The sequence below is a fragment of the Trematosphaeria pertusa genome (genome assembly GCF_010094035.1).
Source record: "Trematosphaeria pertusa strain CBS 122368 unplaced genomic scaffold BU26scaffold_5, whole genome shotgun sequence".
Lineage (NCBI taxonomy): Eukaryota > Fungi > Ascomycota > Dothideomycetes > Pleosporales > Trematosphaeriaceae > Trematosphaeria > Trematosphaeria pertusa.
The window spans coordinates 1,699,285-1,713,189 of NW_022987216.1; the positions used below are offsets into that span (position 1 = coordinate 1,699,285).

The following is a 13,905-nucleotide window of genomic DNA, read 5'->3' on the forward strand; positions in this document are numbered from 1 at the left end:
GGCAGATTTCCGGAATCAATTGCTTCGTCGTGCCCACGATGGCAAATCTGGCCCGAGATCAACAAGACTGATATGGATTGGTCACCCTCTCTGTGCGGGATAGAACTGTAGGTGCAGAGCGTTTATGCGGAAGAGAGGTAGCGCCAGGTGTCCTCACGAAGGCATGAAGGGTGAGTCACGCTCCTCGCTGCTCACTCCCCACTGCCTAAGACGAGGATTCCGAATCGCGGGATGACCGTCGGAGGTTCGCCCGCCGACTCAAAATTGTGCCGGACACGGTTTGGTGGTCTGTGCGCTGGCGAGCGTCGCGCTCAGAACGCCGGAGCTAGCTTTCGCGCCAGGACAGGCCCACCGCAAACAATCGGCCGCCCCCGCGCCAGCACCTCTCTCCTCCTCCATGGCCGCCCGCTGAGCCATTCCTCCCCGAGCGCACCCCCCGCGCCGCCATGGCCCCCGTTTCGCAGCTGGACCTGGACCTCGCCAAGTGCTTCAAGGGCGAGCAGCAGCTCATGTATGTTTACCAGTTGTTTACTGTTCACTGTCGGGGACAACGGCTGATGTTGCTAGTTCGTGGGACGTTGCATACAATGCCCTTTGCGATCCAGATACCGCCTCCAAAAGCGCCCCGCTGCGCAGTTTCCTGACCGCGGAAGAGCACCTCGAAATCCTCAGCCGGCCATGGAAGCCCTTCCCGGACCCGTCGCCCGCGGAGAAGAACAAATTCGAGGCCAAAACGGCCCCCATAAGCGTCACGCCCTCACAGGATGGCCCCTACGATATCAACGAGATCAAGGAAGATAGCTTGTGGCTGTCAAAGGAAGCGAAGATATCAGAGCATGCGGCATTGCGCCTGGTGGTACAGGAATGGCAGAGCAGACCCGCCATGCAGCTGCTGAGTGGGCTGACGGAAGAGGAGGCGCTGAGCGTGCAGGAGGCCGCTGGATTCTCCAACCTAGGAGCGTCAACCTTTGTCCCCAGCTCCTCCATCCTCGCGAATCCCTCCACCCTGGGCATGCCATCAGAGTCGCAGTTCGACTCCTCCGACCAGCGAAGACTTCGCATCGCCGACATATACCACTCAACATGCGCCTCCATTCTAAGGGTCAGCCAGCTGCTGATGAGCTGGGGATGCGCCAAACATCTTCGGAGCAAAACCGCCTACGGCCGAGACTACCGCGTGGCCGACGACTGGCTCGAGCAACTTGGCCAGGCCATTGCCGTGAAGCAGAACCAGAAAGAGTCGGCGTCTTCAGGAGCGGCGGGCTTGAACAAGTGCATTCGCGCGGTGAAGGCACGATTAGACTCGCTCAATGACGGCTACACCTGGTCGGTGCCTGAGTCGATTCAAGAAGCCGCGTCGGAGAAATGGCTGACTACTCAGACCGCTGAGCTTCTCCATATCTTGCACATTGCCCTCATCCACGCCGACCTCGTCACAAACGACTTCGTGCCAGCAGCGACAGTAGAAGAGTGGTTCTCGACTGTTTCGGAGACAGGCTTCTTCCGCGATTTTCCCGCCATGTCCATCAATCAGCAGCCGTTCATTCCTCTGATTCAGCTACTCACTTCGCTCGTGTCTCTGGCTATTCTCAAGATCAATCTTGTGCTCGACGATATAGATTCCGGAAGATACACGGCCTGGGACTCCTCGGCATATCCGCTCAACGGCGGCGTTGTTGAACGTATCACCAACTGTTTCGGTGCAGCCAAGCAACTGGGCGCGAGCCCAGCCATACCGCCTGCCTTCGCCTGGGCCATTGTTCTATGGCGGCTGACTACTCACGCCCGCCTGCTGGAAGAGGACCGTGAGCGTCTGCTTGATTCTCCAGCCGGTTCTGGGAGGCCACAAGCCGCCGCATCGGCGCTCGAGGATGCCATCCTACCCCTAACAAGATTCGACACTCCCGAGACCAAGCCGCCATTCCAGGACCTCGCAGAGGCGTGTTCGGCCTTTGGTGTCCTCGAAATAGTTACTCAGCTAGTCAATATTGGCATGGCCGGCTTTGGAACCTCCGTCGATCGCATTTCACGGGATCAATTCCGGCTACTCTTTCTGCGGCTCCTGCGTGCGTCTTTGGGTAGCGGAATCTTAGAGTACAGCCCAGAGTTGATTGTGTCGGCACATACAATCATGGTCGGAGACAGAACGTTTCAGAATTGGACTGGACAAGACCCCCTGCGGCATGCAGATCCGATCGTAGCCTTTTGTCTGGAAGATGAGGCGGTCCTCCGCCCCTTACTTCTGGAGGAGGCGCGCTTACGCTATCCCTATGAGATGACGCCGTTTCTCAAGTTCTTTAGCGCTCTTACTAGAGGCGAGAAAGCCCACGATGCTGTTCCAACTGTCATGCATGAACTTACGCACATGAGGACGCTCATGCAACGCCTCCCTGAGGGCTTCGTTGAGTATCGCCTCGAGCACGAAGAGGAGAATGCCAACCACGTAGCGCTTGCCGTGGACCTTCCCCAATTTGTCCGAGCGCCCACATCAAGCTTTCCCAGCCAACGCAGGTTGCTTGCATCATCTGCCTCTGTTCGCGCTCAAGAGTCCATGGTCATTTCGGCGAACACAGAGGGCACCATTGTCGATGACCGCGCCCAACCTTTCGTCGCTCTATGGCATTATCCTCACTCTGCTCTGGAGTACCTCGTCCACCTTCTATCCACGTATGTTGTCGGTAGCAGCAAGGTCGAGGTGGCTACTCAACAGCCTGCTTCACTTGAAAGCGCGACTGAGACAGTTGGATTCTTTGCCGACTTACTTCATTCATCACTGCAAGCATCTAAAAGTCGAGGCGACGAAGGCATCTGCTCGCCCGAGTTGCTGATCGCTTTGGACATTAGCGTTGACCACAACCAAGACACCGTAAATATCATCCTTTCCATTTTCGAAGAACAACTTCTTCGTTTATGCCAGGATCCGAGCAACGAAGGCTCATTAGAGCTTCTGGTCAACTGCACGCACTTCCTCCAAGCTTTGGTCGTTATCGCACCAAATCGGGTCTGGCCGTGGTTGGCTCGGAGCCGCCTCCTGGAAAGTGATGGCAGCGGAGGCAGCCTGGCAACTATCTTGATCGCCACTGAGATGGTTCTTGGTCGGTATGACTTCCTTATTGGTTGCATTCGACTGTTCAAGGCGTTGGTGAACGACGCCATTGAGCGGTCTGTAGCCCGCAAGTCATCCAGCAAGGCCCTAACGCGATTCAATGCGACCACTACGTCCGAGAGCGGAACGTCGGACAAGATCATGACAAATACATTGCTCACTTTCGCACGAACCCTCGCTAGCATATATGAGGGCTCATTGAGCTGGAAGTACAACCGAATGGAAGACCGACTCGAGATCAATCTTGGCATATGCGAAGCTTTCACGACCATCCTTCGCTTAGCATACAGCGTGGATGATGCGCCGAAGCTCTCGATGAAGCTTACGAGGCTCATCGCTCCGACTGCAGAGTATATTACTGAGCTATACCTGACAAAATCAGAGAACGACTTGCCGACAAACCCGATCCTAGCCTCCCTACTGACGGGAGCCGATCTGACTAGGAACTCCTTGCTGACAAGCTCAGCGGCTCTATGGAAGCAACAGACGCATACCACCTTACTGTTCTCCGACATCCTCGTACGGGTGGCTATCCTTCTCAACAAGCCCTGGACACACTTGGAACAGCAGCTATTCAAAGCGACACCCCTTCTGGCACGACTCTATGCAACGAGCGACGCGTGGAAGCCTCCCGTCGTACTCTTGTTAGAGACCTTAGTCCGCGGTGCAGTCCGTGTTGTGGAGGATGATGACGGTAAGATGGCTAAAAAGAATGATCGGAAAGAACCTCCCTCGCTCCTCGGCCATCTAGGCCCTAGGACCGCGAAGAACTTCTTGAGCGTGCTGTCCCAGCTGGATGAGCCAGTGAGGATAGCGGACGTTCAGACAAATGTCTGGAAGTTGTTATCTGCTGTGGTTACCTGTAAACAGCAGTGGTTCGCTCTTTACTTGTTGACTGGAAGCACGCCGCGGGATGCAATGAGGACGAAGAAGGCCACCTCGAGCGAATCAAGAAGCAAAGCGCTGCTTTCACGAGCATTGGAGGCACTCTCTAATCTAAACTTGGACACCCCCAGCAGGCCTTGGTCCCTCTATACGGCTATGCTTGAATTCGTCACTTCAGCTCAGAATAATTGGTCATGGGCAATGGGAGACCTTCGCCAGCACAAAGGCTTCATCCAACAACTGCTTGCGTTCCTGAAATGGATGGCGAAGCAGCCTAACGATCTCAGAACGGAAAATGCGGTCCACCTACGCTCGTATCAAAATAGGTTTGCATCTTTATCTTGCGAAATTATCGCTATGTACCTTCATAGCTCCCGGCAGATCGGGGATGTTACTCCGCTAACGGGGATCCGCTCGAACCTCGCGTATCTGGAAAACAACGCACTCGAACTGCCTTCATACAACGTTTCGCTGCACTCAAATTTAAAGCAGAACATCGAGCAGAAGTTTCCTGGGGTCTCCCTCGCCAATCTGAAGCGCACAACATTATACCCCGCCTCTTTCGGAGAATCTTTCTTCTACGACATCGACCTTGCCAACAAACTTCTTGAATTCGATAGCAAGTGGGCCGGGCCCAGGTCTGGTCAAGGGTTCCAGGGCGAAGTCGTGCGAGCAAACATGAATCTCAGTCTCGTGGAGTCACAAGTGCAACTTCTCCAAAGCTGGAAATTACTGGCGATGGAGTTGAGCTACGTAGTGACCAAGGAGAAGGACCTCCCTAACGTCCTGATTCGGGTCGTAAAGGAATGTATGAAGGCGAACGCACTTTCCACTCTTCCAGAAGCACTATTTGGGGAGCTTATGGTTCTACGTGCGGACCTGGCTTTCGCATTGCTCAAGAAGTTGGTGGACGCGAGGGTCGCAGAACCAGAAGCGCGACAGTTGTTTAAGCCGATATGGGACGCTATCCGTGCCTCTACCCCGGATTTCGACAATGTTTTCTCCAGCGACCAGGTACACTACTACCGCTCTTTACTAAGGATACTGTATCTCTCGCTCCAATTTCACCTCCTCGAGGACTCCGGCAAGGCCGATTCGGAGGTGTCCTTCCGCTCCAGCTTCCGCGGAACACTGCCAAACTACAGCTCAAAAACCTACGTAGAGCTAATTTCGAATCAGTTATTGGAGATAACCTCTGACGCGGTGGCCAAAGGGTTCCGCAGCCTGGCGACCCAGCTCCATGCCGACCCGGAGTCCGTCTCACCCTCCGACTTCGCACTTCTCACAGCGCTTCTGCAGCGCATCATCGCCATCCCCGAAATGTCCAAATGGCAGACTCAGATCGCCCTCCTCTTCGCAAATAGCAACACGGTCCGCTACGCCACAAGCCTCTTCTCGTGGTCCGACAAGCTCACCATCTCAAACAATGGAGTCGCTGATCCCGTCTATGGTGAACTCAGCCTGCTCTTCATACTCTCTCTTTCGACCTTGCGGTCCCTCGCCGAAACCATGGCAGTCGAAGGCGTCCTCTCCCAACTCAACACTGCGAACCTAATGAACTATTTCCGTCGTTCGGGAGGCATGGGGCCTTTTGATCAGCCAGCCCGGCTCCACTCTATATGGACCAGAGGTATCCTACCACTCTGCCTAAATCTCCTTTTCAGCGTCGGGCCCCCAATCGCCGGTGAAATAGCCTCTTTCCTCAACCAATTTCCCGAGCAACTATCACGCTCCTCCAACTCGCTCAATTCCCGCTATGCAACTAAGATCACGCTATCCATCGCGACTGAAACGCACTCCCTCGCGCTTATATCTAGCATTCTAGACAACATGCGTTCACAAGGACCCAAGTTAGGCATCCAAGCCAGCGATGTTCCAATCCTGGAGTGGGACAAGGAAAATGTGAAGGAGGATATTGAGGGGTGGATGGCGAGGAAGGGTGCGCTGAGGGAGAGGGTTGTCGTGCTGGATGAGCGGGATGCGGAGTTGTTTGGGAAGAAGGTGGAAGGTGGGCAGGTGGGTGGGAATTTGCTCGAAGAGAGTGTGGTGAGGGAATTGGAGGCTGCGGGAGCGTGTTTGGGGCTGGGGAAAGGGAGCACGTCGTAAAGGAAGCGTTGATATGGTTGTGGATTTTGGCGTAGCATTCAAAAGCGGTGGAGTTTTGGAGGCCGGTACGGGGGCTTCGTTCGACATTTTAGAATTATGCGCGAGGAATGCGATGCTTTGCATTTCTTTCCACTGTGACAGGCTTTTGAAAATTCGGCGTCAGTACTGCCTTTGCTGGGGCTTGCTAACTAAGTTGACCTTGACATCTTTGATCACTCCTTCCACGTTCAATCATCTCAGAGATTATCTCATTTCATCTCGGGTTTTGACCTGGTCACGTCTGCTCTTCCACAGCACTATGAACGCTCCGGAAAAGATGACAAACTAGAAGCATCCATGCCACTGAACGTTTAAAGGTGAGGGTACTGATGCCTGAAGATGTACCTCTCGAACCCAGCCACGCCGTCTAGAGGAGGCAAGGGCGAAGTATTGGATCTTGGGATTCACTTGGACTCCACCCGCTAAAGACTCTTCGCAAGCATGCCGCAATTGAGGAAGATCCCATGCCATCCCAGGAAGTGGCCTTCTATTCATAGACTCATCCGGCCGTAGGCGAGTTGTTCATTTCGAGAGGCCTGCGCAATGTCGTGGCGGAGATCAGAGGCGCTAATTCCAATTCAGCTTAGCGCATTCACGTGCAGCACCTTCCGTCTACGGATCGGATCTCGCGCGGTGACGTTAGCGAGGCTGGGGGACGGACTGGGCAACAGCACCCGGCAAGCTAAGATTAATTGTTGCTTTCACCCCATCAACAGGGTCTGCGCCGTGCTGACAGACTCGCATCAATCGCTCTCCATCAATTCGCATCTTCAAGCCTTCGTGCGAGGTACAATCATCCATTGCGCTCAGTAAGCGCAGCTTTCCGTCGCTTCCGTCGTTGCCTCCGCTAGGCATCCCGAACCAAGCTCTCACCACCAATTCACAACCCCACAATGTCCGGCGGATACCAGCAATACGGCGGAAATCCGTACAGCCAGGCGGAGGCTGGATACGGCGGGTCGAATCCGTATGGCGGAACAGGTGGTGGGTACGGAGCTTCGAACCCTTACGGCGGCACAGTAAGTATCGGCGCATTGCTCACTCCTCCAGGTCTATGCTAACACTGTCCGCAGAATGACCAGCAGCTCAACCCTCCGGCCGCTTTGACTCAACAAGACTCTACCTACTCGCAGCCGTCGCAATACTCGGAGGCCACCCCTTACCCGACAAACCAGCCTGCGCCGCCGACGGCGCCATTGAGCCAGCAGGATTTCCTTGCGCGCATCGATGGCACCAAGAGCAGGATCAACCAGCTCACCGCCAACATCCAAGCGATTGCGAACATACACCAACGCATGCTGTCGTCGCCCGACAATCGCTCGTCGGCACAATTGGAAAGCATCGTCTCGGAGACGCAGGTGCGAAACACACAAATCAAGGATGAGATCAAGTTTCTCGAGAGGGATGCGGCGCGGGAGCCGACCAACTCATTCAAGAAGACGCAGGTAGAGTCGCTGAAGCGCACATTCAAGAGCCAGCTTGAGGACTTTCGGAAGGAAGAGTCAGATTATTCCAAGCGCTACCGCGATGCGATTGCGCGACAATACCGCATTGTGAACCCAGAGGCGACGGAGCAGGAGATCCAGGAAGCGGCGAACGCTGACTGGGGTGATGAGGGTATCTTTCAGCAAGCTGTAAGTCCGGCCGTGTTATGGGCACGCGGATGAAAGAGCATTGCTAACACGCTGAATACAGCTGAAGAGCAACCGCAGCGGCCAGGCGGCCAGCGTTCTCGGTGCCGTCCGAGCGCGCCATAACGACATCCAGCGCATCGAGAAGACTATGAGCGAGCTGGCTGTGCTGTTCGAGCAGCTGAACGAAGCTGTCGTCATCCAGCAGACCCAGGTGGAGCAGGCGGAGGAACAGACGAACCAGGTCACGACCGACGCCACGAAGGCGAACGAACAGCTCGATCAGGGCATCAAGTCTGCACGCCGGGCGCGGAAGCTGAAGTGGTGGACGTTGCTCACGTTCGTCGCCATCATCTGCATTATCGCGCTCGTGCTGGGTCTCTACTTTGGGTTGCGGAACAACGGCAACGGGAACAATAACAATAATAACGGGAAGTAAAGCGTGGAACGCATGTTGGCGCTACTGAATAGGCTAGGTGTGTCTAGAGCTGTTGGATGGAAAGGCTCGAAATGGCCCTTTGTTGAACAGACTTCAATGCTGTATGAGAGGAAGCGGGCGAAAAGCGTCGGGGAGTACATGTCATCGTTAATGCTAATAATACGGGCAGTTGGAGTAGTAATGCTATGAGAGCGTATGGGCTCGCGAGTTTCCTGATTACAGCGTTCATCTCTCTGATGGCGGCTGTGCGTCTCGGAAATCAGCGTGCGTCGGACTGATGGGGTGACGGCGTCCGGGGTTTGCCACAGTGCCTGATTGCCAGGAGGCCGCGCTCCACACGGTCAGAATCACGTCGCGGTTTCGCTGCCAAGGGGCAAACACGCTCACGGCCGCGGTGGAGCTGTTGAAGCGGGAGGGAGCGCGGCGGTTCGCTGGCGCGGGCGAGGAGGTCGCTAATTTTATTCCGATCGCTCTGGATGTGCGACTGGTGACGGCGACACGCGTTTCACGTTGGCTGATGGGCAGCGCAGCGTCGCAGAAGCAGCCACGATCGGCGCAAAGGCTTCTCCTGTTGCTTGGGCCGCTTGTCCCTTCCTTGGTGGAGCTTGGAGGCACTTGCCTCCTCTTGGGCCTTCCGCTTGGAGCGCCCCTGCCCGCCACAACGCCGGTCCCGCCAATCAGCGCCCGGGCCCGCATTCCGCCGCTGGCCTGCCCGTCATAAACCCAACCCCTAAAAGCTGCATTGCCCCAGCCTGTTTCGCCTTTTCAACCTCCTCGCACCCTCTCTTCCAAGCGTGCCTTCGCGCTTCCCGCTTCTTAATTGCGTCCTTCTTACACTCGTTTGTGCCGGGCTCGCGCCTGCTTTCCGCTTTCAACACTGTCGCTCCGCAGGTTTTTCTGTGTTTACTCGCGCTGTTAGACTGCATACATCAACACTTCTCCGTAATATTTCGACACTCAAACCAGCATCATCATGAAGACCGGCGCCATTGCAGCCGTCCTCGCTGCAGGCGTCGCCGCCTCGCCAGCTCCCGCCAAGCGGGCGTCCATCACCCCAGTCACCGTGAAGGGAAACGGTTTGTCTTCCCGCTGCTCTGCCGATGCATTGCGGCCTCAATTGACCGTGTTGTAGCTTTCTTTGCCGGCAATGAACGTTTCTACGTGCGCGGTGTCGACTACCAGCCAGGTACGTTGTGATCCGATCGTCTGAGCGCGTGCCATGACTGACAAGCTTTTAGGCGGCTCGTCCGAGGCCAAGGACCCCATTGCCGACGCGGACGCGTGCAAGCGCGACATCGAGAAGTTCAAGGACCTGGGTCTGAACACGATTCGTGTCTACACCGTCGACAACACGGCAAACCACGATGAGTGCATGAACGCCCTTGCCGACGCTGGCATTTACCTGGCGCTCGACGTCAACACCCCCAAGTACTCGCTCAACCGAGCAGCACCTCAGCAGTCCTACAACAAGGTTTACCTGCAGAGCATCTTCGCCACCATTGATGCTTTCAAGGGGTATGACAACACCCTGCTTTTCTTCTCCGGCAACGAGGTCATCAACGATGCCGGTACCTCGTCTTGCGCGCCCTATGTCAAGGCGGTTACGCGCGACATGAAGTCATACATCAACAGCCGCGGATACCGCGCGATCCCCGTAGGATACTCGGCCGCCGATGTGGCCGAGAACCGTCTCGAGATGGCTAATTACATGAACTGCGGTCCTGACGCCGTCCGAAGCGACTTCTTCGCCTTTAACGACTACTCTTGGTGCGACCCGGACACCTTTGGCGAGACCGACTGGGGCCAGAAGGTTAAGAACTTCTCGGACTACAGCATTCCTCTCTTGTAAGTCTTTCCTGCTGGTGCACCCAACGGCTACTAATCTTCATCAGCCTCTCCGAGTATGGCTGCAACAAGAACAAGCGTCAGTTCAACCAGGTCGCTGGCATTTACAGCGACGAGATGGATGCTGTTTACTCTGGTGGTCTTGTCTATGAGTACTCTGAGGAGGGCTCCAACTTCGGCCTGGTTACCATCGATGGTGACAGCGTTACAACGAACGATGACTACGCTGCTCTCAAGAAGGCTCTTGCCGCTACCCCCAATCCTTCCGGCGATGGTGGCTTCAAAACCAGTGGCTCTGCATCCCAATGCCCTACCAAGTCCAGCAACTGGAATGTCACCATCTCTGACGACGAGCTGCCAGCTTTCCCCGACGGTGCGGATACGTACCTCGAGAATGGAGCTGGAAAGGGACCTGGTCTTACCGGTGACGGCAGCCAGACTGCTGGCTCCGCAACCACAAGCCTGGCTGCCGCCGATTCTGGTGCTGTTACTACCGGCGCCGCTAGCGGTTCTCAGGCCTCCGGCAGCAAAGGTGCTGCAGCGGGTCTCCACCCCCCGGAATTCTCCGCAGCTCCTCTCGTCTGCGGATTGGTGGTACTAGTCTCCTCTCTCCTTGGCACGACCTTGATCTTCTAAGCGGAGGATTAATTTTTGGGGATTGGTTGTTGGAACATTGCCCAGTATTTCATGACAGCGACTGCAGCCGGGTATGACACTTAAACATTTCGTCGCCCTACGTTTTCTGCAAGTAATCGTATTCTAGAGGGATCTGCTTCTTGGAGTTTGTCGGCTCTCCCGAAAGAGCTGGCTGGCGTCGTTTATCTGGGCCCAGCAATGTATAAAGTTGCATATACATAATATGACTGCGGGATCATCGTCTTTTTCCTCTTGTCGCAGTTTGTTGAGTCTCCTGTGATGTCATTGGCGCACGCTCTTGACGAGTCTTAGTAAGTTGTCTTATCGATAGCAACGCATCGCGAAATTCCGTCTGCATGCTAGATACGCGATATTGAGCATTTCGACCGCGCTACTGCCCTGATTGATACCCACGTGTTACTCTCCTCTCTCTCTCCGCAACATGCCCCGCGATCCTTTAATTGGTCTCGTGGGCAAGCCTTCATCGGGGAAGTCGACGACGCTGAATAGGTGCGAATTGCCCCTCCTTCCTTCAAGCACCTCCATCTAAGCATTATATCTTTGGCAGCTTAACAGATGCCACGTCCAAAGTTGGTCCGTAGAATCGTCCACAAGATGCCGCATCATCAACTCTGAGCTTTCAAGCTGACAGTCTCCCAGGAAACTTTCCGTAAGTTTGTCCTCTGTCTACCCCTCCACCGCCGCCAGCCCGCCCGCAACCACACGTCCTCTAACACCCCTCCTCCCCCAGCTTCACAACAATCGACCCCCAGCGCGCGGTCGGTTACTTGCAAATCGAATGCGCGTGTAAACGTGTCGGGCTGACTGACCGCTGTAAACCGAACTACGGGTCCTGCGTCGATGGACGGAGAAGCGTGCCGATTGAGCTGTTGGATGTGGCGGGGCTTGTGCCGGGGGCGCATATGGGGAAGGGGCTGGGGAATAGGTTTTTGGATGATTTGAGGCAGGCGGATGCGCTAGTGCATGTAGTGGATGTTAGTGGGACGACGGATGCGGAAGGTATGTTGTGGGTGCGAGGACTGAGGAAGAGATGGAGATGGAAGAGGAGAATGGACGGGGGTTAAGAGGAACAGGCGCTGACGAGGTTGTACAGGCAAGGCGACGAGAGGATACGACCCGAGTCAGGACATTGTATGGCTACGGTCAGAAATCGTGCGGTGGATACAAGGGAACTTGATGGAGAAATGGTATCCTTTTCTTCCTTCCCCCTTTCCGCCCACACCCTAATTTCTGCCTCAGGGGCTCCATAAAACGCCGCCACGTCGCCGTAAAAGCCACCGCCGTCGAAACCCTCCAAAACCAATTCTCGGGCTACGGTTCCACTGCCGCCGTCGTCGCGCGCGTGCTCGACCGTCTCGGCCTCAAACAACCGTTGCAAGACTGGTCCGATGAGACCATCGAGCGCGTCGTAAACGCCTTCACAGACGAGAAATTCCCGACCGTCATCGCGCTGAATAAAATCGATCATCCAGACGCGGATAAGAATATTGCGAAGATCGCAAAGATGCAGAATCCGAAGAGCATCGTGCTGACGAGCGCCATCAGTGAGGTGTTCTTGCGGAAATTGGCGAAGCAGGGCTTCATTAGGTATACCGAGGGAAGCGATTATCTCGACACGCGGGAGGATCTGATTGAGGCCGGGGACCCAGATGGTGGAGGATTGAAGGAGATGGACGAGAAGCTTAGGAACCGCATCGAGAACCTGAAGGACATGGTTCTTTACCGGTTCGGCTCGACGGGCGTCGTGCAGGTCCTTTCAAGGGCGGCGGAACTGCTGGGGCTGGTGCCGGTATTCCCTGTGCGCAATATACACAACTACACAAGCGGCAGCGCGAGTTCGACGGCTGTTTTCCGGGACTGTGTATTAGTCAAGAAGGGAAGCACAGTTGGGGACGTGTACAGAAAAGTCATGGGAGATGCGCCGTTGGCGTATGTAGAGACGAAGGGGGGTGTGAGGGTTAGCGAGGATGATGTGGTGCAGGTGGGAAAGAATGATGTGAGTATCATAAAGGGTGAGGACTTGAGTCGGCTGCTAACGAGTGGCAGATATTGTCGTTTAAGGTTGGCAGGGCATGAGCGCGACGGATTGCAAGCACCGGTGATTAGACTGAGCCGATGATATAGAGGGAAAGATATTGTCGTTTAAGGTTGGCAGGGCATGAGCGCGACGGACTGCAAGCACCGGTGATTAGACTGAGCCGATGATATAGAGGGAAAGGTATACCCAGTATAGGCCATTAATGAAGAACCTCTCTTTTGGTCATCGGAACAATGCCGGACACCTCAGTATCACTATGAATTACATTACACGCTCTCGGGCCCTACTCCCACGCTTCTGCAGCCTCGGGACGATCATCTCACTCCAACAGTGCTGTGTACAGGCACAGAAGCAGGAAGCCTCAGCTATGCGCATCCGGTCTCGCGGCATACATAGCCTATGAGAACCACACCAGCCGACTTTGCCATTACATAGCAGCTCTCATCCTTCCGTACATAAAGCTATCTAGTCCTGCAATTGCACGCAGACCCACCACCCTCCCCTCACCACACTCAAATTACCCCCCTCAATTATTTTGTCGTATATATTATAGATAAATCTGCAATCCTATCACTAAACAAGCCAAGTGTCATAATAGTGAGAAGGCGTTTCGTTCCCGTGGCCATCAGCGAATCCCATTGTATGGTCACGCTTAGGGTTCGAATCTGGTTGCCGTCTAGGTAATATCAAACTCGCTAATCTTGGATGGGGTATATCAGAAATCAGTTCGCCTGGTATCTGGATTGCCGCAGAGCTTAGACTCTGCCTAAAGCAATTTCTTTTGCCATTTTTTTCTACTTTTATCCTTGGCGGGGGGTTCTCTTTTTTTTTGGGCTGGGAGGTAGCATGGTCATGAGAGGGTTGATGAAGGCGGGGTAAAGGAGAGATGCAAAACAACTTGGACCAAGCCAGGCACCAAATTCGTCTTAAACAAGGCTCCTGGAGGAGTTTGTATGCTGAGATGTTTCCCAGCACCCAAGTACTATGTCGAGCGCCCTCACCCCTATCCATAGCTATTCAGACAGATATCAGTACCTATATCACAATACCACGAAGTGCCGACGAATGCTCCACAAACAAACAAACAAACAAACAACGACACCCCTACCTACCCGTGCGTGTCAAGTGTCTGTCAATCTTCGAGTCGAGTCGTCACCTT

At 54.8% G+C, this 13,905-nt stretch overlaps 4 protein-coding genes across 4 annotated transcripts; all 4 read left to right on the forward strand.

Moving 5' to 3' along the window:
• Positions 1 to 353: 353 nt before the first annotated feature.
• BU26DRAFT_539615 (uncharacterized protein) lies at positions 354 to 6,236 on the forward strand. The gene is made up of 2 exons (XM_033831516.1): positions 354 to 511; positions 568 to 6,236. Exons 1-2 carry the CDS (start codon positions 447 to 449, stop codon positions 6,095 to 6,097), a joined length of 5,595 nt encoding a protein of 1,864 aa, XP_033686162.1. The 5' UTR covers positions 354 to 446; the 3' UTR covers positions 6,098 to 6,236.
• A 713-nt stretch (positions 6,237 to 6,949) lies between these two features.
• Positions 6,950 to 8,319, forward strand: BU26DRAFT_277034 (t-SNARE). Its single transcript, XM_033821468.1, has 3 exons — positions 6,950 to 7,155; positions 7,210 to 7,770; positions 7,832 to 8,319. The coding sequence occupies exons 1-3, from the start codon at positions 7,030 to 7,032 to the stop codon at positions 8,204 to 8,206; spliced, it is 1,062 nt and encodes a 353-aa protein (XP_033686163.1). The 5' UTR covers positions 6,950 to 7,029; the 3' UTR covers positions 8,207 to 8,319.
• Positions 8,320 to 9,179: 860 nt separating this feature from the next.
• Positions 9,180 to 10,687, forward strand: BU26DRAFT_530104 (glycoside hydrolase family 72 protein; the record flags this gene model as incomplete). Its single annotated transcript, XM_033830940.1, has 4 exons — positions 9,180 to 9,282; positions 9,339 to 9,392; positions 9,445 to 10,051; positions 10,099 to 10,687. The coding sequence occupies 4 exons, from the start codon at positions 9,180 to 9,182 to the stop codon at positions 10,685 to 10,687; spliced, it is 1,353 nt and encodes a 450-aa protein (XP_033686164.1).
• A 410-nt stretch (positions 10,688 to 11,097) lies between these two features.
• BU26DRAFT_454300 (P-loop containing nucleoside triphosphate hydrolase protein) lies at positions 11,098 to 12,983 on the forward strand. The gene is made up of 7 exons (XM_033824856.1): positions 11,098 to 11,197; positions 11,256 to 11,281; positions 11,348 to 11,357; positions 11,439 to 11,707; positions 11,802 to 11,895; positions 11,948 to 12,704; positions 12,755 to 12,983. Exons 1-7 carry the CDS (start codon positions 11,130 to 11,132, stop codon positions 12,782 to 12,784), a joined length of 1,254 nt encoding a protein of 417 aa, XP_033686165.1. The 5' UTR covers positions 11,098 to 11,129; the 3' UTR covers positions 12,785 to 12,983.
• The last annotated feature ends 922 nt before the right edge of the window (positions 12,984 to 13,905 follow it).